At 42.8% G+C, this 26,072-nt stretch overlaps 1 protein-coding gene and 1 pseudogene across 1 annotated transcript; both read right to left on the bottom strand.

Annotated features, from left to right (window-relative positions):
• The window catches only part of LOC125450205 (utrophin-like), a 205,451-nt pseudogene that overhangs the window by 117,857 nt on the left and 61,522 nt on the right, over positions 1 to 26,072 (bottom strand).
• Positions 15,433 to 24,375, bottom strand: LOC132206151 (utrophin). The gene is given in 4 exon segments (XM_059638928.1): positions 15,433 to 15,449; positions 15,626 to 15,774; positions 18,186 to 18,361; positions 24,256 to 24,375. Coding segments are annotated over 4 exon segments (462 nt in total).

The raw sequence follows: 26,072 nt of genomic DNA, 5'->3' as shown, positions 1-26,072 counted from the left end.
ATCTCTAATTGTCCTTGAGAAGGTGGTGGTGAGCTGTATTCTTAAATCACTGCAGTTCAGGTGGAGTAGGTAAACCACAGTACTGTTTGGGAGAGAATTCCAGGATTTTGGCCCAGCAGCATTGAAGGAACAGCAATATATTTCCAAGACAGGATGGCATCTGAGGGAACTTTCAGGTGATGGTGTTCTCAATACAGGTGTATTACCCTTGTTTTTCTAGTGGGAACTACTGTCAGATGAGTTATTGAAGTGTATTTTGTAGATGGTACACAATGCCCCCATTGAGTATCAGCAGTAGACAAACATGAATGCTAAGGTGATGGAAATGGTGCCAATCAAGCATGGGTGGCATCAAGCTTCCTGAGTGTTTCTGGAGCTGCAGCATCCAGGCAATCATATTCCATCACACTCCCGACCTTGCCTTGTCGGAGATGGACAAGCTTTGGGGAGATAGGAGATGCGATGCTGACCACATGATTCCCAGGCGTGCTCTTGTAGCCACGGTATTTATATGGCTTATCTCATGCAGTTTCAAGTCAATAGTAATGCCCATGATGTTGATAACAGGATTTCAGTGTCGAAACTCAACAAAGGAAGATGGTGAGATTCTCTCTTGTTAGAGATGATCATTGCCTGGCACTTATGTGGTGCAAACATTATTTGGCACTCATCAGTCCAAGCCTGAGTATTATCCACATCTTGCTGTAGATGCTAAACACTGTGCAATTATTAGTAAACATCCCCCAGATTCATCCTTGAGTTGACCATTTTGTCATCCTTCCACTGTGTCCTTCCACTGTGAAACAGTGAATAAATATAACTTAGATACATAAATGGAACTAGTCCTGCTCAAAGGTCAAATCCAAAACTTCCAAAATGTACAGCTTCTGTCTCAGTGAGCTGAACCAGACATTTCATTTTTCTCCTTGTAACCATGCAGCTGATGCACAAGAAGGGTCATGTGCTGGTTGATAGGTGACCTCAGTGCAATTATTTCACTTATTTAATTTTGATCAGCAAACAAGCAAGCATACAAGCATCCAAATGTGGTGTATCATGTGATATTAAAAAAATCTGTATTGCAAGAAAAGACAATATTGGATTATCCTACATTACAAGGCAAAGGTATCCTTTTATTAAATGGAAAGAAAGAAAATATATAATGTTGCAAAGATTAATCACAAGCCAGAGGACTGGGAAATTCTTAAAAATCAGAAGACAACCAAAAAAAAAGGGGAGTAGGTAAACTTTGAGGGTGAACTTGCAAATAATATCAGGACAGGCAACTGGAACTTTGTTCAATGTATAAAAAGGAGGACAGGCCAAAGTTAATACAAGCCCCTAAGAGAATGAGGCTGGAGAAATAATATTGGGGAACCAGGAAATGGCAGAAGAGTTGAATAAATTCTTTGCATGAGTCGTCAAGGCCTACTGGTATGATCACTAACCTATTAATCCAGAAACCCAGAAAATGTTCTGGGGACCTGGGTTTGAATCCCACCATGGCAGATGGTGGAATTTGAATTTAAAAAAAAGTCTGGATTTAAGAATGTACCGATCACCATGAATCCATTGTCATAATGTATTTCAAAGGAGGAAATCTGCCACCCTCACCTGGTCTGGCCTACATGTAACTCCAGACCACAGCAATGTGGTTGACTCTCAATTGCCCTCTAAAATGGCCTAGCAAGCCACTCAGTTGGACCAACCGCTACTGAGACTAAAGAAATGAAACTGGATGAATCACACGGCATTGACCTAGGCACTAGGAAGACAACGGCAGAAACCGCCCTATCAACCATGCAAAGTCCTCCTCACTGACATCTGGGGGTTAGTGCCAAAATTGGGAGAACTGTCTCACAGACTAGTTAATCAACAGTCTGACACAGTCATAATCACAGAATTATATCTTTCACACAACGTCCCAGACTCCACCATCACCATCCCTGGAGATGTCCTTTCTCACCGGTAGGACAGACCCAGCAGAGGCAGGGGCACAGTGGTATACAGTCAGGACAATGTTGCTCTAGGAGTCCTCAGCATTGACTCTGGACCCCATGAAGCCTCATGGCTTCAAGTTAAACATGGCCAAGGAAAGCTCTTGCCAATTACCACATACCATCCTCCCTCAGCTGATGAATCAGTACTCTGCAATGTTGAACAACACTTAGAGGAAGCACTGAGGATGGCAAGGGCACAAAATGTATTCTGGGTGGGGGATTTCAATATCCACCGCTAAGAGTGGCTCAGCACCAGTGCTACTGGTCCAGCTGGTCAGATCCTAAAGGACACAGCTGCCAGGCTGGGTCTGCAGCAGGTGGCGAGGGAGGCAACAAGAGGGGAAAACATGCTTGACCTCTTCCTTACTAATCCGCCAGCTGCAGTTGCATCTGTCCATGTCAATATCAGTAAGAGTGACCATCGCAGAGTCCTTACGGAACAACGTCCTGCCTTCACACTGAGAACACCCTCCATCGTGTGTGTGGCACTATTGCCGTGGTAAATGGGACAGACTTCACATAGATCTAGCAACTCAAGACTGGGCATCCATGAGGTGCTGTGGGCCATCAACAACGGCAGAATTGAACTCTAGCACAATCTACAACCTTCGTGGCTCAGTATGTCCCACACTCAACCGTTACCATCAAGCCTGGTTTAATGAAGAGTGCAGGAGGGCATGCCAGGAGCAGCACCAGGCTTACCTGAAGATGTGGAATCAACTTGGTGAAGCCACCAAACAGGACTACTTTCATGCCGAATAGCGAAAGCAGCAAGTGATAGGCAGAGCTAATCAATCTCACCATGGATCAGATCTAAGCTCTGCAGCCCTGCCACATCCAGTCGTGAATGGCAATGGACAACTGAACAACTCACTGGAGGAGGAGGAGGCACCACAAATATCCCCATTCTCAACGACAGAAGAACCAAGCACATCAGTGCAAAACATAAGGCTGAAGCATTTGCAGAAATCTTCAGCCACAAGCGCTGAATGAGTGATCAAACTCGGCCTCCTCCAGTGATCCCCACTATTGCAGATACCAGTCTTCTGTCAATTCAATTCACTCCATGTGATATCAAGAAATGGTTGGGGACACTGGATACTGCAAAGGCTATGGGCCCTGGCAACATTCCAGCAACAGGTACTGAAAAATAGTGCTCCAGAACTTGCTGCTGCCCGAGCCAAGCTGTTCTAGTTTGTTTCAACACTGGTATCTACCCAACAATGTAGAAAATTGCCCAGTATGTCCTGTACAGAAAAAGCAGGACAAATCCAGCCCAGCCAATTACTGCTCCATTAGTCTACTCTCAATCATCAGTAAAGTGATGGAAGGTGTCATCAACAGTGCTATCAGGCAGCACCTGCTCAGAAATAACCTACTCAGTTACGCCCAGTTTGGGTTCTGCCGGGGCCACTCAGCTCCTGACCTCATCACAGCCTTGGTTCAAACGTGGACAAAAGAGCTGAATTCCAGAGCTGAAGTGAGAGCGACAACCCTTCACATCAAGGCTGCATCTGACCGAGTGTGGCATCAAGGTGCCCTAGCAAAATGGGAATCAATGGGTTTCACAGGCAAACTCACCGGTGGTTGGAGTTATACCTGACACATGGGAAGGTGGTTGTGGTTGCTGGCAGTCAATCATTTCAGCTCCAGAAGATCCCTGCAGGAGTTCCTCGGGGTAGTGTCCTCGGCCCAACCATCTTCGGCTACTTCATCAATGACCTTCCCGCCATCATAAGGTCAGAAGTGGGGATGTTCGCTGATGTTTGCACAATGTTCAGCACCATTTGACTTCTCAGACACTGAAGCAGTCCAAGTTCACGTGCAACAAGATCCAGACAATATCCAGGCTTGGGCTGACAAGTGCCAAGTGACATTTGCGCCACACAAATGCCAGGCTATGACCATCGCCCATTAAGAGATAATCTACCCACCATCTCTTGACATTCAACAGTGTTACCATCAATGAATCCCTCACTGTCAGGTGGGAGTTACCATTGACCAGAAACTCAACTGGTCATCATATTAACATAGTGGCCACATGAGGAAGCCAGATACTGGGAATATCACGCCAAATAACTCACCCCCTGACTCCTCAAAGCCTGTCCGCCATCTAAAAGGCACAAGTCAGGAGCATGATGGAACACTCCGCACTTGCCTGGATGAGTGCAGCTCCAACAACGCTCAAGAAGCTTGACACCATCCAGGACAAAGCAGCCTGTTTGATTGGTACAATATCTACAAGTATTCACTCCCTCCATCTGCAATGCTCAGTAGCAGCGGTGGGTACTAACTACAAGATGCACTGCAGAAATTCAACAACACTCCTCAGACAGCACCTTCTAAACCCAAGACCACTTCCATCCAGAAGGACAAGGGCAGCAGACATATGGAAACACCACCACCTCCAAGTCCCTCACCATCTTGACTTGGAAATACATTGCCATTCCTTCCCCTCAAAATTCCGGAATTCCCTCACTAATAGCACTGTGGGTCAACCCACAGCAGGAGGAATGCAGTGATTCAAGAAGGCAGCTCACCATCACCTTCTCAAGAGGCAACTCAGGATGGGCAAGAAATACTGGCCAGGCAGTGACACACATGTCCCACAATTGAATACAGTCACAGTAAAAGACACTGACAGTGTTCCAAAATTCCTGCATAATCAAAGGGCAAATGATAGGACAGGATATAAAACAACAACTATCCCTAAAGAAAAGATACGAGGGAAACGAACTGGGTTAAAGATCATTAGGTCCCCTGGGATCGAAGGGCGGCATCCTAGGATATTAAAAGTAATAGCTATAGTGATAGTTGATGCACTGATCACAATCTTCCCAGTATCCTTGGCTTCTCAAAAAGTCCCAGTGCCCCACAGGGCAGTATGGTGGCTCAGTGGGTAGCACTGCTGTTTCACAGTGGCAGGGACCTGGGTTCAATCCCACCCTCAGGTGTCTTTCTGTGAGGAATCTGCACCTTATCCCCGTGTCTGTGTGGGTTTCTCCAGCTGCTCTGGTCTCTTCCTACAATCCAAACATGCACAGATTAGGTGGATTAGCCATGAGAAACGCAAGGTTGCAGGGGGCTGGGCAGCTGATTGAATCTGGGTGCCATGCTCTTCAGAGAGTCAGTTTGGACACAACGGGCCAAGTGGCCTGCTCTTATGCTGCAGGGATTCTATGACAAGTACCTTTATTTGAGAAAGGAAAGAAGACAAAAAATTATAACTACTGGCCAGTTAGCTTAATGTCTGTTATTGGACAATGCAAGAGCCTATCATAAAAGATGTAATAGCAGAGCACCTAAAATACATAATACAATCAGAGTCACTACGGCTTCATAAACAGGAAATTGTGCCTGACAGATTTATAAGAATTCCACGAGGAGATTACAAGTAGTATAAATAAAACGATGTAACATTCAAAAAGGTATTTGTAAAAATAATCACACTTCAAGCAGATAAGACTTTTAATAAGACCACATGGTTTTGGGTAGATATATTAACATGGATAGAGGATTGACCAAATAATAGAGAACAGACATACGGATCAATGCCACGGCCATTCTTGTTGCGAATAAATATTAATGACATAGTGATGAAAGTGAATGTACTATTACCGAGTTTACAGAAAGCACAAGAATAGGTGGGAAGACAAGTGATGACATTGCCAGACTGCCTGCAGAGGGATGTACAAAAGTTAAGATGCTCAGACTGGAGGATTTTTAACAGTATGGGAATCAAACGCTTCAGTGAAACGGCAGGAAAGTGGTATTGAGGAATATTAGTATGTTATGATCTCATTGAGTGGCAAACTCAATGGACTGAATGGCCTTCTGCTCATTCATCATATTTTAAGAGTAAAATCTAGAGTCAATGAAATTCTAATTGAATTAAATATGGAAAATCAGCAAGGGTATGTTACATTGCTTAACCCAAAGTCAAAGCACAAAAGCAGATTCCACAAAAGCACAGATAGCACATTGTTTGAGATGCCTCTTACTTCCAGACCAAAACGTTGTAACAAAAACTCACTAATGTAGAACCAAGAATACAAATATTCATGCAGCTACTTTCATGATTTGAAATGTCAATGTGATCTGTCACCCGCCAGTGACACAATAAGCAATGCTGCAGTAAGGTCAAGACAGACAATTAGGATGATTATTATTGATCAGTTTGGGTATTCAGAGACAGTGAGGGGGTTCTCAGACAATGTTGAACCTCAAAGCACTTACAATCTGGGATTATGGTTTTCCACCAGCATTACATAAGAAGAAGAAATGCTGAGAAATCAAAGGTGGAAAAACATGGTCTAAGTTTTAGGTAACAGAGGAAGAAACCAGAGTGTGTCCAAATTCTGTAATTTTCATACAATGTTTTCCTTAACATTTGCAAATGTGAAAGTATCTTTCATCAATGTTGTGTATATGGCTGCATTATTTGCTCTCAAACTGTGTTCTATTACTGCTGTGAACAAAACAAAAACAGTGCTCTGGAGAGATAGCAGGAACTGCAAATGCTGGAGAATCGGAGTTAACGAGGTGTACAGCTGGATGAACACAGCAGGCCAAGCAGCATCAGAGGAATAGGAAAGTTGACGTTTCGGGTCTAAACCCTTCTTCAGAAACGTCAGCCTTCCTACTCCTCTGATGCTGCTTGGCCTGCTGTGTCCATCCAGCTCTCCACCTTGTTGTCTCAGAAACAGTGTTACGGTGATTAGTATGGGTCCTAGCTCTGACCAACTTTTCGTGCGAAAGGTTGAATATTCATCATTCTAGTTCTTGTACTCATTTTGCAGGACCTAAATGCCACAGCACAGTTGCTGAGTGGTTAGCACCACTGCCTTACAGTGACAGGGCCCCAGGATCGATTCCAGTTGTGGACAACTGTCTGTGTGGAGTTTGCACATTCTCCCCATGACTTGTATGAGTTTCCTCCAGTTACTCCCATTTCTTCCCACACTCGAAAAGATATTGCTGCTATGGGATTGTACGACATAATAAATGTGTTAGCGAGAATGGGGAAAACAAAAGAGTCCCTTAAGACACAAGGGTAGCCTTGGAGAAAGTCTCAAGGGCAGCAAGGTGGCGCAGTGGTTGGCACAACTGCCTCACAGTACCAGGGGCCTGGGTTCAATTCCACCCTTGGGTGACTCTCTGTTTACACATTCTCCCCATGTCTGTGAGGGTTTTTGCCAGGTGCTCCAGTTTCCTACCACAGTCCAAAGATGTGCAAGTTCGGTGGATTGACCACACTAAATTGTCCATAGTTGCCAGGTTTGTAGGCCTTGCAGGGGTAGGTGTGGGCCTGTTGGGCTGAATGTTTCTACACTGTAGGGATTCAATGAACCCTCTTTCTACCTATGTCGTTGGCAGCAATGTGCACAATAACCTATGTAGGAATCCTGCTCATTGACTGCAGCTCCACCTTCAACACTATTATCCCCTCCAGACTGATCTCAAAACTCTATGACCTTGGTCTCTGCTCTGCCCTCTGCTACTTATAATCCTTTCCAAAACTTTTCCTACAACAGATGTAATGCTCACAGGTCGAGAATTCCCTGGGTCATCCCTAGTGCCCCTCTTGAACAAGGGCACAACATTTGCAATTTTCCAGTCATCTGGTACTAAACCTATAGACAATGAGGACTCAAAGATCAAGGCCAAAGGCTCCGCCACCTCCTCCCTAGCTTCCCAGACAATCCTCGGAAAAATCCCATCTGGCCCAAGGCATTTATCTACCTTCACGCCTTCTAGAATTGATCACACCTCCTCCTTACTAACCTTAATCCTTTCAATTCTAATAGCCTGTAACACAGTCACCTCCTCTACAATATTCTGTTGCTCAGCGAAAACAGATAAGAAATAATCATTTAGCACCTCTCCAATCTCCACAAGAACCACACACAACTTCCCACTTTTGTCTCTGACTGGCCCTATTCCTACCCCAGTCATCCTCTTATTCCTCACATAACTGTAGAAAGCTTTAGGATTCTCCATTATTGTACCTGCGAATGTCTGCTCCTGTCCCCTCCTTGCTCTTCTTAACTCTCTCTTTAAATCCTTCCCAGCTAATCTGAAACTCTCCATCACCTCATCTGAACCATCTCATCTCATTGTCACATAAGCCTCCCTCTTCTGCTTAACAAGAGACACAATTTCTTTCGTAAACCATGGTTCCCTTACCTTATCGCTTCTTCCCTGCCTGACAGGGACATACCTATCAAGGACGCGCAAAATCTGTTCCTTAAACCAGCTCGATTGTCCCCATCCCCTGCATTTTGCAAACCCATTCTATGCCTCCTAGGTCTTGCCTAATCACATTATAATTGCCCTTCCCCATCTCTAACTCTTGCCCTGTGGCATGCTCCTATCCCTTTCCATTGCAGAAGTAAACATAACCGAATTATGGTCACTCTCTCCAAAGTGCTCACCTACCACTAAATCAAACACCTGGCCTCGTTCATTACTAAGTACCAGATCCAGTGTGGCCTCCCCTCGGGTCGGCCCTTCGACATACTGTGTCAGGAAACCCTCCTGCACACATTGGACAAAAACTGATCTATTTGACGTACTAAAGTTATTGACTGGAAATGCTATGTTAGGGAAGTTAAAGTCTCCCATAATGACCACCCTGTTCTTTTCACTCCTGCCCAGAATAGTTTTGCCGATCCTCTCCTCTACATCCCTGGAACTTTGCGGGGGCCTACAAAAAAATCCCAGTGTTACCTCTCCTCTCCTGTTTCTGACCTCAGCCCATACCACCTCAGTAGACCAGTCCTCATCAAAAGTTCTTTCAGCCACCGTTATACTGTCCTTGACTAACAAAGCCACACCTCCCCCTCTTTTCACAACCTTCCCTGACCTTCATGAAAGATCTAAACCCTGGAACCTGCAACATTCATTCCTGGCCCTGCTCTATCCATATCTCCGAAATGGCCACAACATCGAAGTCCCAGGTACCTATCCATGGCTTTGATGCATTCCATTTCTGCATTTAACTTGTAAAACGAGTAAATGTCTCAGCTAGAGTTGGCTTGCCAATCAACTAGCATATTTTTCTCCTGAGGCATAATTCCTCTCATGATTGTAAGAAAGCAAAGCAATGCAACATGCAGATGACGGATCATGTTTGTCTGAGTGAGCACACAGTCAATGATTGTATGCTTTAGTGAGGGAGCATTTATGCTTCACAGAACAAAGAGGGCATCTACAATGTATTATAAAAGTAGCAGGTGGTCTCAATGGCTTCTTCTCATGACTGAAATTCTGACTATGTCAACAAATGAGCAGCAAGAAAATTCAAAAGAGAAATGTTTTGTCGTAGACAAAGAATCCAAACAGGTTCTCATTAAAGGCTTCTTGGCAAAACTCAGACCAAAAGATGGACTGAAATTACAAATAAGAGTACCAATCAATACAAGTTGTTCAAGTTGGGAGAGTACAGATTTATATTTTCCCATGTCATCTACTCCCTCTGATGGCGTGCAAGGAAATTTAAAGAGAACTCCAATGATTACAGAGGTGGCAGTGTGTTTCACAGAATTCAACTGCCATCAAAATCATCTTCAGACCTAAATAGGAACATGATATTCATTACTATTTATTGAATACTATTCACCCTAGTAAATGATATTCAATACCAGGGATAGTAATGGAGTGCAAGCTTCAATTTTCCAGTGTTGAAGAAAAGGTCAGAGATCAGTATTTTCTCATTAGAATTGCTTTAATAGAGTCGGGATGCAAGGACACAGTTAGAAACGAACAGGTCAAGATTTCCATCAAATTTCTCTGCGAGACAATAAAACTGAAACAGGCATTATGGTTATGTTACATATAGGGATCTATAAACCAAAAGTACCAACAGCTTTAGATAAAATAATGTACATTACATCTTGCCTTTTATGTCAATTGCTTTTAGTTTCTGCAAGGTAGCTATGATTTGTATAATAAGACCATAAGGCCATAAGACATTGGAGTGGAAGTAGGCCATTCAGCCCATCGAGTCCACACCACCATTTAATCACGGTCGATGGGCAATTCAACTCCACTTCCCTGCACTCTCCCCATAGCCCTTGATTCCTTGTGAGATCAAGAATTTATCAATCGCCGCCTTGAAGACATCTAACGTCCCAGCCTCCACTGCGCTCCGTGGCAATGAATTCCACCGGCCCACCACTCTCTGGCTGAAGAAATGTCTCCTCATTTCCGTTTTAAATTTACCCCCTCTAATTCTAAGGCTGTGCCCACGGGTCCTAGTCTCCCCGCCTAACGGAAACATCTTCCCAGTGTCCACCCTTTCTAAGCCATACATTATCCTGTAAGTTTCTATTAGATCTCCCCTCAACCTTCCACATAATATAACAATAAAAGTTTAAGTTTCAGGAACTTGCTTTTCTCAGAAACTCTTTAAAACTTGGAATGTTTCCTTTTGATGCAACCACTATATGAAGTTAAAATATTTTATCAAATCCATATTTATTCATCCATTCTTTAGAGAAACGCCGAGTATATTTTCACATAAAGACTCAGTCCTCTAAACCCAAACATTGTTTGTGAAGCCATTTCCGGAATAACCTATTATGTCATGAAACTTCCTTCAACAAAATAGTCATTAGCAATTTTCAAATAAACTATTTCAATCTAATTTTAAGAAAATTATTCATCAAATGTGAGCAGCACTGGCAAAGTTAACCAATCCTGATTGATTTTCAGAAGGTGAGAGTAAAGGCGCATTCTGAATGAGTTGCAATCCATTGCTGTAGGTCCACCCACAGTGCGCATGGGGAGGCAGCTCCAGGATTTTGACCCAGTGACAGCGAAGGAACAGTGATGTATTTCCAAATCAGAATGGCGTGTGGTTTGTGGTGCTCCAATGTATTTGCTGCTGCTGACCTTGTGAGTGTGGCTCTGGGCTTAAGAGGTGCTGCTGAAGGAGTCTTGCATCAGCAAATCTGGGAGATGTTAAACATCAGAGCCTTAGTGTGCTGGCTATGGAGGGAATAAAATTTATGGTGGTGGATGGAGTGTCATTTAAATGGGTATCTTTGTGCTGTGTGGTGTCAAATATCTTGACATTGATCAGCTGCACCAATTCAAGCAGTTGGTGATTATCTGTCACAACTCCAAATTATACTTGAGATAGTGGCTTGGGCTTGTCAGGAGATGAATTGCTTGCTGCAGAATTCTAAGCTTCCGAGTATCCTCCTGTAACCACAGTATTTATCTGACTGTCCCGTTCAGTTTGTGGTTAATGATAAACCTTAGGACGGTGATGCTGTGGGATTTGGTAATTACAATAATGAGATCAATAGGGAAGGTATTAGTGTGGACTTCACAAACTTCAAAATCTCCCCTCCCCGACCACATCCCAAAATCAGCCCAGCTGGTCCCCGCATCCCTAACCATTTCTCCCACCTCAAGCCCCAACCCCATCTCCTACCCACTAACCTTATCCCGTCTCTCTGACCTGTCCGTCCTCCCTCGACTGACCGAGCTGCCCACCTATACTCACATTCATTGGCTCTAACCCCACCACTTTGACCTGTCTGTCTCCTCTTGCCCTATCTTCTCCTTTATCCATCTGCTATCTGCTTCCCCCTCTCTTCCTATTTATTTCAGAATCCTCTTCCCCTCTCCCATTTCTGAAGGAGGGTCTGGACCCGAAACGTCAAACTTTCCTGCTCCTCTGATGCTGCTTGGCCTTCTGTGTTCATCCAGCTTCACACCGTGTTATCTCAATCGGGATATGGTTGGATTTTCAGGGTCTGAGATGATTGACCTCCAAAAATAAAGCATGCTTACCTCTGAATTTCCGTTCACTTCAGTGAGAAAAGAGGCAGCAAATTGCTGGATTTGATTTATACAGTTTCTCATGGACAAGACATACCTGAATAGCTTACTATATTATCAGGTATATGCCAGTATCGGTAGCTGTACTGGAACAGCTTGACTATTGTCAACAGCCGTTACTGCCTTTGTTACGACCAATAACCAATTCCATTAGTCATTTTTGATATCGCATGTAAAATAAATTACTGCAGCCATGGCATTGGAAACCTCAGGTAATCTTTGCAATAGGCCCTCCACTCGGAACTTGAAAGATGGTTGCAAATGCGTCAGTCTTATTTCCTGATTTGATATCATTGAGGATGGGGATGTTCGCAGATCCTCTTCCTCCTATGGCTACACCAGTTTTTTAAATTGTGTACCACCAATCAAAACTGAATGAGATGAAACAGCAGGGTGTTAGTCTACCCAAAACATGCTGTTTCCACTCTTTTGTAAGATTGCAATCTTATTTTCTGGCTTCACCGCATTGTAGCATGTAAGGTGCTGCTCCTGACACACTCATCTGCATTCCTTATAAAACAAGGATTAATCCCCAGCCTTTTTGATGATCTTAGTCTTGAGGATATACCAAATTATCAGATTACAGATTGATGTTGAATACAATTTTCTGTTAACAAAGGCTCACATCCCCTCATGGATGCCAAGTTTGGAGCTTCTAGATTTGATCTGAATCTAATCCATTTAAAGAATGCCAGTAGCAAATCACACAATCGAGACTACAAGGGCTATGCAGTAGGCATTCTTCCCAATCCCATCGTGGATAGAAGTATCTTTGACAGATTTGAGAGGACAAGGTTAGGTCAATTTGGTCCCCAGGTGCAACCTGACTGATACATCTTTGAGGATATAGCAAGATGAGTCATCAGTGACCCTAGTGAGTCACTCTTGCTGATGGACATTTCAGCTTCTACCCAGTGTACATCCTGGGCCCTTGCCACCCTCATTGTTTCTTCAAAGCGACATTCAACGTGGAATAGCACATATTCAACAGGTCAGGAAGGGTGGTAGCTGGTGTCCAAGTGAAAGCTTGTTCAAACATTTTGTTTATCTGACATCAAGGCTTCATGGATGACAAGTTAATGTTGCGGACTCCCAGCTTCACTCCCTCCTGATTGAGTACTACAACATTGGTACCTCTATTAGCTCAGTTGCACTAATATATTAGGACATAATTTGGGATGGTAATAGTGTACTATGAGCCACTGGCTGTGGGTAGGGCTTGGTGTCTATGATTATAACAGGTTGTTGCTTGAATTGTCTACAGATCAGCTCTCCCAATGTTGGCACATGTCCCCACATGTTGTTGACATTGACTTTATCAGGTGTGTGTTTGTCATTGTTTGTTTATATTAATAAATTTATTTAAATTCACTGAGCTGACAAGATTGCATTTGCTCTGGCATGTCCACAGCTGCAGTCCAGAGATCTGGATTATTAGCCAGTAATGTAATCACTATGCTGCTGTTCCTTTCAAGGCAATCTTTTGTTTTCTCTCAAGCTTAACTATATTGGAAGAAGGCTCTTTTTCCCCTAATTCACCCTCTTCACATGCTGCTCTTGCCTTTGCTAAATCTCACTACTGTATACTTACCTGCCATGAATTACAATCTGCCCACAAACACAGCATTTTTTTTCCCTTAATTTGTCGCTACTATTGTGAAGTTGGGTAGAATACAGGGGAGGCAATGGCCTAGTAGTATTATGGCTGAACTCTTAATCCAGAGACCCAGATAATGTTCTGGGGACCTGGGCGTGAATCCCGCCAAGGCAGATGGTGGAATTTGAATCCAATACATATCTGGAATTAAGAATCTAACGATGACCATGAATCCAATGTCAATTTGTCAGGAAAAAATCCCATCTGGTTTGCTAATGTCCTTTAGGGAAGGAAACTGCCATCCTTACCTGGTCTGGCCTACAAGTGACTCCAGACCCACAGCAATGTGGTTGACTGTGAACTGCCCTCTGGGCAAATAGGGCTGGGCAATAAATGCTACCTAACCAGCAGTGCCCTCATCCTATTAATGAATAAAAGAAACTGGTGGATTGGGACACAGGAAGTTAGAATTTGGTGATTGTAAAATGTTAAGAAGGAAAGCATTGTGTGGTCTCTTTAAAAGATCATGTGCTTTTCTGCACTTAGAGATTTAAAATAGATGTTTCTGAGCAGCAGCTTGTAAGACTGCAAGTACACAAATAGCAATTGAATTAAAATATTTACATCAAAAGGCCGTACAATTAGCAAGCCAAGCAGCTGTTTTACCAAGACCTTCTCCCTCGTCCTTTGAATAAAGGAGTGTAGAATCACTGGATCCCCACAGTTGGAAGCAAGCCATTCAACCTGTTGAATTCACACTGTCCATCTGAAAAACAGCACACCCACACCCACCACCCTGCTTTATTCCTGTAACGCTGCATTTTCTGCAGCTAATCCACCTAGTCATCCCTGAGCACTACGGGCAATTTAGCACGGCCAATCCACCTAGCCCGCACATCTTTGGATTGTGGAAGGAAGCCCGAGCACCCAGAGGAAACCCGCACGAACACAGGAAGAATGTGCAAACTCCACACAGACAATCGCCCAAGGCGGAATCGAACCCGGGTCCATGGTGTTGAGAGCAACAGTGCTAACCACTATGCCACCGTGCTGCCCATAACTGATAGCAAGTAAGCAAACTCCCTTCTTCAGTCATCTGTAAAATCAATTACAGCAGTGCAATCTTCAGGTGTACTTTACAAAACAATTAATAAATAATCACCTTTTAGGCAGTAACAGCAGTGACACTACAGAATACCATTCGTTGTCTAGTACTTCCGGGGTGGGGTGGGTACTACACCATTTCTTCGCAGCCGTCAACAGGTCATTGATGATGACGAACGTTTCACCAAGTTTGTCATAAAGCCTCAACTTCTCACCTTCAAACAGCTGCCTAACGTTAAACACCATTGCTCACAGCAAACTACCCAGTCTTCAGGAGAAAAGTGCCACAACACCACACAACTCAGCCACAGCAACACCTGCAAGACATGTCATATCAGTGACACCGACGTCACCATCACACGTGAGAACACCACCCACTATGTACACAGTATTTCCTCAGGGGATTCGGCCAATGTTGTCTATCTCATACACTACAAGCGAGGATGCCTTGTGGCATGGAATATCAGCAAGACCATTCAGACGCTAAGACAACGGACAAACGAACACTACACAACTTCCAAACAGGAATGTTCCCTCCTAGATGAGGAGCACTTCTGTGATCAAGGACATTCAGTTTCCACTCACACCATTCCCAACTTTTGATCGCCTTCCAAAGACTTGTTATTCAGCCTGTCACACACTAATCTATTTGTATTTCTCTTTCTTAATCACCTGAAATTATCTTGCCACTGTGTCTCTGCATAAAAAAATTCTATGCCTGTGCGCTTCCCTCCACTTCACCTGATGAAGGAGCAGTGCTTCAAAACCTTGTGATTTCAAATCAACCTTTCAACTGTCACCTGGTGTCATGTGACTTTTGACTTTGTCCATCCCAGTCCAATACTGATACCTCCATATCAGCGTCACTATGTGCAGTCCTCATTGACAGCTAAATTCTGCAGGCCATAAGACAATAAAAGACATACACAGGAGTAAAAAGAAGGTGCTTCAGTAAGATCAAAATGCAATAGAAACTCTACTTGTTTTCCCAAGCTTTAATCAGCACATGTAAGATAATAGTCAGGGAGAGGCAGGAGAAGAAATGTTACTGTCAGCCTATAGCTACACTTACCCAACAATTGTTGCAGTAGAGTTTGAACATCACCTCCAATGGGCATCTGTCTGGATAGCGTTTCGTTCTTGAGGTTCAACCACTTACTTAGTTCTTCTAATAATGCTGGCAACCTGTTCCAACGTTCTGCATTGGCTTCCAAATGACCCCTGCAGCAGATCAGGAAAAGTCTTTGTCAACAGTGCTCAATTAAATCAACTTAAAAGTTCTTTTGCACTTAAGTTAATCAAGTAATAAGCAATAAAAAAAATCAAATTTTTATTTCAAACGATAAAAAATTTTGATTATTCCGAGTCCTTTGTTCACAAACTACCAACAGTTCTGTCGAAATTTGTATTGCATTTCCAAAGCTTCAAACCGAATGGCTCCATCAAATCCACCCCGATTGAAAAATAGGTGCCATTTTGAGACCTAGCACAAAGCAGGATGATTGCAGTTATTTTTGGTCAATCATCACAGCCACAGATATCACTGCAGGAGTTCTCAGGCTCTGTTCCAGAACCTAAAGGAAGACGTCATCCCACTTATTCACTATTTCTATGACGATCTCCTTTATAACCCTTGGATGTAAATTAATAGGCCCTGGGGATTTATTAGCTTTCAGACACAATAATTTTTACAGCATTTTTATTTTTAACTGATACTTTTCTCTTCATTTTTGCCTTTCCAATAAACCCTTGCTTCTGGAAATATCTTTGTGCCTTCTTCTGTGAAGACACAACAAAAGTAGTTGTCTAGATACTTTGAAATTTCCTTGTTCTTAAGTCTTCAATTCTCCTGTTTCTCACTGTAAGAACCCTACATTTATCTTCACTAATCTTTTCTTTTAACATACTTAAAGAATATCTTACTCTTGTACTTTATTTTTCCACTCTCAACCATACTTTTGGTCCTCCGCAGCTGAGTTCTAAACTGCTGCCACTCTTCAGGTTTGCTACTTTTTAAAGCAATTTTATATGATTCCTCTCTGGGCCTAATAATATTTCTTTTGTTACTTTGCCATCGATGGGTACTTTTCCTAATACATCTGTTCCTTAAATATCAATCTCTGCCTGATGACCATCATGCTTTTCAATGAGGTTGTCCAGGTTATCACAGACAACTTGTCCCATGTACCTTCACATTTCCCTTTCTTTAGATTTTGGATCCTGGTTTTAGATGAACTACTTCATTTTCTGTCTCAATGAAGAATTCTATAATGTTACGGCCACATTCTCCTGAAGTATATCTCACAATAACGTCATTCATTAATCCCTTGACATTACACAAAATAAAACCAATGATAACTTGTCCCAGTTGGTTCTTCAACACATCAATCTAAAAACCTACACATTCCAGGAATTCAGCAGCCATAGTTCTGTTGTTCTGGTATGCCTAGTCTAAATGTACATTAAACTCACCCATGACTACACGCATCGCTAACTTCCTGTTTAATGCTGTCTCATGCCTCACCAATAATGTTTGGAAGCCTACAGGCAACACCCACTAATGTTTCTCACTCCTTGTTGCTTCTTGATTTCCTGCGTAGATATCCTTTCTCACTATTGCACTGATTTCATCTTCCATAAATAACAACAGCCCACCCCTTTTCCATTTTACCTGTTCTCCCAAAAGACTTAATATCCTCAGGATGTTCAGTTCTCAGTGATGGTCACTCTGCAGCATGTCTCTGTAAACACTTATATATTTTGCCTGTTTGCTCTGTTAATTAATTTATCTTATTGAGAATGCTGAATATGTTCAGATATAGTAACTGTAGACTTTTTTCCAGCCCTATATGCCGCTAATCCTGGTTTTGTCTGTCTTCCACTTTTGGTTTCGACTTTTCTATCTTTCATTTCCATGTTTGCTTCCCACACTTGTCTCTCCACTCAATTTCCCTTCCCCACTAAACTATTTTAAACTGCGTGGCTTACAGGGCTACTTCCGAAGGCAGTTAAACGTTAATTGTGACGGGATTTTCTTGATTAGGAAGGGGATCAAGGGTTACGGGCAGAAGGCAGAAGAAAGGGATTGATCGGCAGTGATGAAATGGTGAAGCAAACTTGATAGGATGAATGGCCCAGTTATGCTCCTACATTTTATGTTCTTATGGTTTAACTACACTGCTGAGAATCTGGAGTCACATGACACAGGTACCAGACCAAGACGGCAGTTTTCCTTCCCTAAGGACAAGATGGAAACTGGTGCATTTTACAGTCAACACTGGTTCGAGATTTTATGAAATTCAAATTCCACCATCTGTCAAGGTATGATTAACACCTGGGTCCCAGAAACGCTACCCAAGGCACTTCCTTCTGCCAGTAATTTCTGTAAAACTTATAAATAGTTACTTTTTATTTATTCTACTGTAACTCATTCCTCTGAAGACCTCAAATGCTGAATTCACCGACCTCCACCCAACCCAGAATCCTGGCTTCCTCCTAAAATCCATAAAGTGGGTGCTGTTGTTACCTCATAAAACTCCCTATTTTACCTCAAGTTCTCGATCAATTTCAACACTGGTGCTCTGCATTTGGTCCTTGCAACGTCAATGGATAATAAACCCACAGCATATTACTGACTGATATTGACAGATTTGTTCTTTAGGTCACTCCATCGTTGGTTCATATCATCAAGTCGGTGCTGAAGCAAGGCAACTTCCTCTGAATTTCCCAAAACTTTCATCATCTTGTGTCTGTTGCCATCAATACTCTTAAAGATGTCATTATGAGCATCAATTTCAGCCTAGATATCCTGAAAAAAGCAAAGTCAATATCATCATTTTTTTTTCTCTTCAGACGTGGAGTTGCACACTTTTAACACATGAACAATCTGTGTGCAAAATGCTGAAGTGGTTGAACATACAATGGGAGCCTTTCAGAAAATCTAGTGCCCAATTTTAAATTTACAAAAATACATTATACTTTTGGCACCAACTGACACTTAGATGATACATCTGACAGAACACCTTGCTGTATTCTTTGCACTTCAATGGCAAATAGCGCAGTGACGGGATTATGCTTTCCCAAGTCATACCACCAAAACTAAACGCAGAATTAAGGATTCTTTACTCTTTGCTACCTCAACATGATTCCCTTTCCACTTCAGTTAACTTAGGGGCTTGTCAAAACCTGACAAGAGGGGGCAAAATTGAAACAACTTTATATTAATGGTTCATATCCACTTAAAACTGCGTTGTTATTTGTCCCACTCATTTCACAACATCACAACTGCTGAACAGAAGATTTTCATCCGACCACACGAGGCTGAAGATCAACCCGGGTCTGAAGTGAAAGTACATGCATCAATTTTACCTTAACACCAAAACTGTTGTAAATTAGTCTAACCCAGTAAATAAACATTAAGTCTTTTCATATTTCAAAATATGAAGAACAGAACAACTGTGTTCTGAACCATGATGGGAACACACCAAAATTAGTCGAATCATGTAAGGGGCAACAGATTCATCAGGGATGAGAGGAAAAATGTTTTTGCCAAGAGGGTGTAGGAATCTGAAACTCACTGCCAGTAAGGGTGGCTGAGGCAGAAACCCTCGTAAGATTTACGAAATAAAGGTGGATACTTGCTCTGCCAAGGCATACAAGGCAAATGGTACAAATGCCGTAAAATGGAATTAGAATAGTTAGGTTGTTGTTTTTCACAGGCACAGTGCCAAAGGTTCCTTTCCTGAGCCAGAGGCCTCCATGAGACAATAACCAATTCATGAGCATAATAGGTAGTTCATAATATCAATAACTTTGGTTAAAGACATTGGCTGAGAAATTCAAACTCAATTGCCTAACATGACCATTTCTGGGAAATAGCTCAGAATGACTCCCGAAGTGAGCAGTGAATAAAGCAAAGGATTTAATCTAATTACCATTAGATACTGTTTCAACAAATCTCCTGTGCTATGTTAAAAACCTGCCTGCCCTGCCCAAAATCCACAAACCTGCCTGCCCTGGTCGACCCATTGTCTCAGCCTGTTGTTGCCCCACCGAACTCATCTACACCTATCTGGACTCCATTTTCTCCCCTTTGGTCCAGAAACTCCCCACGTATGTCCGTGACACCACCCACACCCTCCATTTCCTCCAGAACTTCCAATCCCCTGGCCCCCAACACCTCATTTTCACCATGGACGTCCAGTCCCTATGCACCTGTATTCCGCATGCAGATGGCCTCAAGGCCCTCCGCTTCTTCCTGTCCCACAGGCCCGACCAGTCCCCCCTCCACCGACAGCCTCATCCGCCTAGCCAAACTCATCCTCACCCTCAACAACTTCGCTTTCCATTCCTCCCACTTCCGACAGACAAAGGGGGTGGCCATGGGTACCTGCATGGGCCCAAGCTATGCCTGCCTCTTTGTAGGTTACATGGAACATCCCTCTTCCGCACCGACACAGGCCCCAAACCCCTACTCTTCCTGCGGTACATTGATGACTGTATTGGCGCCGCCACTTGCTCCCCAGAGCAGCTCCAACAGTTCATTCACTTCACCAACACCTTCCACCCCAACCTCAAGTTCACCTGGGCCATCTCCAACACATCCCTCACCTTGCTGGGCCTCTCAGTCTCCATCTCAGGTAACCAGCTAGAAACTGATGTCCATTTCAAGCGCACTGACTCCCACAGCTACCTAGAATACACCTCCTCCCACCCACCCTCCTGCAAAAATTCCATCCCCTATTCCTAATTCCTCCGCCTCATCTGCTCCCAGGATGAGGCATTCCACTCCTGCACACCCCAGATGTCCACGTTCTTCAAGGACCGCAACATTCCCCCGCAGTGGTCGAGAACGCCCTTGACCGCGTCTCCCACATTTCCCGCAACACGTCCCTCACACCCTGCCCCCGCCACAACCGCCCCAAGAGGATCCCCCTCATTCTCACATACCACCCCACCAACCTCCGGATACAACGCATTATCCTCCGACACTTCTGCCATCTACAATCCAACCCCACCACCCAAGCCATTTTTCCATCCCCACCTTTGTCTGCTTTCCGGAGAGACCACTCTCTCCGTGACTCCCTTGTCCACTCCACACTTCCCTCCAACCCCACCACACCCGGCACCTTCCCCTGAAACCGCAGGAAGTGCTACACTTGCCCCCATGCCTCCTCCCTCACCTCCATCCCAGGCCCCAAGATGAGCTTCCATATTAAGCAGATGTTCACCTATACATCTGCCGATGTGGTACACTGTATCCATTTTACCCGGTGTGGCTTCCTCTACATTGGGGAACCAAGTGGAGGCTTGGGGACCGCTTTGCGGAACACATCCGCTCGGTTCGCAATAAAAAACTGCACCTCCCAGTCGCGAACCATTTTAACTCTCCCTCCCATTCCTCAGACGACATGTCCATCATGGGCCTCCTGCAGTGCCACAATGATGCCACCCGAAGGTTGCAAGAACAGCAACTCATATTCCGCTTGGGAACCCTGCAGCCCAATGGTATCAATGTGGACTTCACAAGCTTCAAAATGTCCCCTTCTCCCAATGCATCCCAAAACCAGCCCAGTTCTTCCCCTCCCAATACTGCATCCCAAAACCAGCCCAACCTGTCTCCACTTCCCTATCCCGTTCTTCCTCTCACCCATCCCTTCCGCCCACCTCAAGCCACACCTCCATTTCCTACCTACTACCTCATCCCGCCTTCTCGACCTATCCGTCTTCCCTGGACTGACCTATCCCCTCCCTACCTATACTCTCCTCTCCACCTGTCATCTTTTCTCTCCATCTTCGGTCCGCCTCCCCCTCTCTCCCTATTTATTTCAGAACCGTCTCCCCATCCCCCTCTCTGAAGAAGGGTCTAGGCCTGAAACGTCAGATTTTGTGCTCCTGAGATGCTGCTTGGCTTGCTGTGTTCATTCAGCTTCACACTTTGTTATCTTGAATTATCCATGTAATGGATTATAAAGTAATTTGAATGAAAGATAGAGCATAACCCAGGAATATGGGTATAAATTATTTTACGAATACTGAGATTTATAAAGCTTTCCCCGGACAAAGAATTCACTAAACATGTTGGTCACAAATCTGTAAATATTTTTTAGCCACTCAACTTAGAATCACACTGTGTGCTGAACTAAATCTTTTCACATTTTTGATACACGCAATACAATTCATCAAAAGATATTGCTTTCAGCAGAAACACACATGGCTGTTAAAATTGCACAGCTCTTAATAAAAGTCAGTCAACTCACTATATCTCCTTGAACATAACGAAAACTTGACTGAAATCATCAGCATTACACAAGAGCTAATTATAAGCCGAACTCTGGCAGCTCCTGTTCATATGACAGCACCACACAATTAATAAAACAGCTTCACAAAGTGTTCACAATCAAAAGACCGAGATAAGTACTGAATGGCCCGGGTAACTGGAGGTCGAGTCTAGAATTTTAACTCTTTGTCCTAGTCAAGGTTGCGCTGGATTATATAAATTAATGTTATGATTGGAACAGCGTAGTTTCTCCAACTGTGTGTGACTGAAATTAATCAGAGCTAACATTTTGGGTCCAGTGACTGTTCCTCAGAACTGGACCCGAAACTAGACCCGAAACTAGACAATAACCGGCTCATTGTTGCTCATTTTGGGTTCCATCAGGGCCACTGTAGCTTCTAACTTTAATACAATCTCGGTCCAAACAGAGACAAAAGAGTGGTTTTCCAAAGCTGACAGAAAAGTAACTCACCTTGACATCAAGAAGCCTTCCGAAAACTGAAGTCAATTGGGAATCAGGTGAGAAATGGTCGAATAGTTGGAGATATAGGCAGCAAAAGGCAGGATGGTTGTGGTTGCTGGAGATCAATCAGCTCAGTACCAGGTCATCGCTGCAAAGTTCCTCAGTCTGACTTCAAATGTACTAAATCTTGGACAATTATGCTCCCTAAATGCTAGTAAAAGACTATCGCCATCAGATACGTGTCTTTGCCTCTTCCAGGATGCCTAACCTGAAGAAGTTACCCTCCTCCCTCCGGACCAACCTCAGGGAATCTCTCTCCCACTGCAACTCTCTTGTCCCACCTATACTCTCCTCTCCACCTATCTTCTCCTCTATTTATCTTCGGTCTGCCTCTCCATCTCTCCCTATTTATTTCAGAACCCTCTCCCCATTCCCCTCTCTGATGAAGGGTCTAGATCCGAAACGTCAGATTTTGTGCTCCTAAGATGCTGCTTGGCCTGCTGTGTTCATCAAGCTCCACACTTTGTTATATTGACAAAGCATTTAGTTTTAAGGAATATTGCATGTGAGCTGCAAGGCTGTTTAGTTATCATTAAAGCTGATAGTGGACAGAACAAACTCATCTCAGGTTTTATGAAAAGACAATATGATATCTACTCCAGATTATTCAACTTAGGTGATCAACTAAGATTTTATCACTTCTGTCAGCATCAATCTACATTCAAATGCATGTGCTAACACTAAGTTCAACTTCATATTTACTACTGGCCTTCATACACGACAAAACACACAGCAATACTTTATACTTTTGCTATCCAATAACTACGTTCAGAGTATTTCTCCAAATGGTTTTCAATGTAACTTTGAAAATAGACTAAAATTTTTAAACACGGCATCATGATAATTTACCATGTCACAAAATATAAATATGCTTCCAATGCTTTTAAACTGTATTCAAACTACACACATAAATGGCTTTAAATTACATTTTGCTGCCAAGGTGAATTAATTTTCTCTGAAAAGAAACAATGACATTTTACAACCTATACTAACATAATCTACTCATTAATTTGAATATTTAATCATTGCTTGATATGATACAGAACCAGTCGGCATTCTCCTGTATTCTACCACACATTGCTCTCCCAAAATATGCACAGACTTGTTATCAAACTGCAGCCAGTCAGTTTGTTGCCTTGCACTTAAGGGCAATATTGCAAAAGAGTGAGTCCTTTTAGATCTATGCTGAACATATATAATGGAAGTTACATTTTCAGTTAGGATTTGGCTTCAGGAAAAGGCAAAACTGAAGTCTACAGACAGCCAATAGCTTTCATTGAAAACTAAACACAAGTGAACACTTCACTAAAATTAAATGGCTACTTACTTGGTTAGAATATCAATCTACTTTTAAAACAACACTAAATTTAATAGTTGAAATTAATCTAGTTATAACACTTAATTCATGAAACCAGAATGTAATTCACGCCGTGAGGTGGTGCTCCTGAGTTGCTGCTTGGCCTGCTGTGTTCATCCAGCTCCACACTTTGTTATCCTGTAATTCACGCCAGCCTGGAGAATCGCTTTACAGACTTTAAACTTTAAAACATGGCAAAGCTATCAGGAAATGACCATCCTGCCTGTATTAGTCAGCATCGACCCATTACCAGTTTAACAGTAAGCAAGACCAAACATCACCAGCTGAAAAGCTGCATACCAAATAAACTAAGCATCTATAATCTATATATCTCTGGATACTGTAGAATAGAGAAAATGTGTACTTAATTCAGTATTGCAGGATTGGGTACAAAGAGATCTCCACAACAGACAACACATAATTTTATCAATTGTTATATCTAGTCATTTGAAATAGCAGTGGCTGACAAGAACTCCAAATAGCTCTTTCAGCACCAGCTGTGAACAAATTATATAAAGATGTGACAGCCTCTGATAGGCTCACCTTACGCAGTTTCTGATAAGGTGGAGAGGAAATTGCCATCATTTGCAATTGCTACAAAAACATTCCAACTTTCTGCAGAGATGTTCTCACTACAGCCATCATTGTGAGTTTGCCAGTCATATAAAAGCATCTTAAAATTTGCATTATAACTAAAGAGCAAAAATCATTTCCTTGTTGTCTATGGACTTGATTTGTTACATTTGAGCATGCTCACTCTGCATCTTCCACAGAAGCCTGAAGAAGCTGGAAGCTTAATGTGCTCAGGGTGAGGTGAAAGGTTGCCACAGAATGGAATTAGCCAGTCACATCCAGTGCATCTGCCAAACACCACCAAAAAATAAAGACTTACTTACTGCAGCAGCACAACCTTGTGAAACAGATTGTGTGTGTGTGAGAGAGAGAGAGGCAGGAGAAAGACATGGGGGGAAAATACAGACATACACACACACATCCTTGTGCGCACACACAAGACACAAAAACTTCATGCTTTGGGACAACCAATTCAACCTCTAAAAATAATCCAGCGTCACAATTATTATTTCCTGGGTAGAAAAGGGTACCAAAGAGAAAGAGAGAGAAAACAAGTTGAAATGTTTAGCCTCATTTTAAACAGTAATCTAAGTCTAAGTCTGGCACCACTGCAAAGCAGTGTTATAGGTATTTGTTCCAAAATGTATCATGCAGTACTTGCTTTACAAAGTGAGGCAATACATCATGAACAGGGAAATATTAAACCAAGTATGCTTAGTTTCTTCATTTAAAAAATAACTCCTCAGATCTCTGAATAGTTTAATAACTTTATTCTGTTGGTCAAACCCAGCTCAGATCCCTTCAGTTCCCACAGTGAGACGTTAATGGGATAACATCCCATTGATTTCTACACTGCTATAAATTAAAGTCTTTTATCTGCCTACACGTAGGTATGCAGGCACTGCCCCGAAGTTTCCTGCCCAGCTAGGAATTCAGTGTAAAACTTTTGTAACTCCTTATCTTCCCACACATCAGTGTGCAGACACTGTCTTAAGCTTCCTGACTGAATAAAATTAGAATTAAACTGTTTCAAATAGGGTTAGGTGGGGAACATTTGTAAAGGTGCAAGACCTCTAAAGCATGTAACTTCTGTCGCTGACAAAAGGGGCCAGGGCAGTGACTTTGTTCTAGCCAGACACACCGACAACTTGAAATCACAATCTGTCCCGATAACAACTTGAAATCACCTCCAGCCATGAGCAGCCACTTCACGAGCAATCGATACTATATCCTGGTCTTTTATGTTCTTGATGTAATAATTGTTTGGTATCCTGTCTTTGTCTGTTGTAGTAATTGGTTCATGTATCATGTCATTGTAAATTGTGAAACTTTTATGTATCATGTCTTTTGTAAAGTATGAAAAGCAGGGACTGTCGTCTGAATTTTATTCAGTCAGGAAGCTTAAGACAATGTCTGCATATTGATGTGTGGGAAGATAAGGAGTTACAAAAGTTTTACACTGAATTCCTAGCTGGGCAGGAAGCTGCTCGGGGAGAATTACTTGCGAGACTCGGCACTCTGTGCTGAGTTCAGTAGTGATTCTCCTTGGCTTGTACTTGCTTGGTAATAAAAGGATTTGTGTTTTTCTAAACAGGTCAGTGTCTTGTTAATGCATCAAGTCTGTGAGGGTCTCCAAAAACGAACTTGACAACAGCATCCTACTGATTGCGTAGACTGCTAATACCTTCATTTTAAAAGAATAAATTTTAAATAATTCAAAACTAAACTAGCTTCAACAGTCAATGTAAGTTATTTGAAAATACTTCCATTTTGTTTAACACTGGGTC

The sequence above is a fragment of the Stegostoma tigrinum genome, chromosome 32, assembly GCF_030684315.1.
Source record: "Stegostoma tigrinum isolate sSteTig4 chromosome 32, sSteTig4.hap1, whole genome shotgun sequence".
Taxonomy (NCBI): domain Eukaryota; kingdom Metazoa; phylum Chordata; class Chondrichthyes; order Orectolobiformes; family Stegostomatidae; genus Stegostoma; species Stegostoma tigrinum.
Note: the sequence above shows the minus strand (reverse complement) of the source record. Positions and strands in the feature narration are given on the sequence as shown.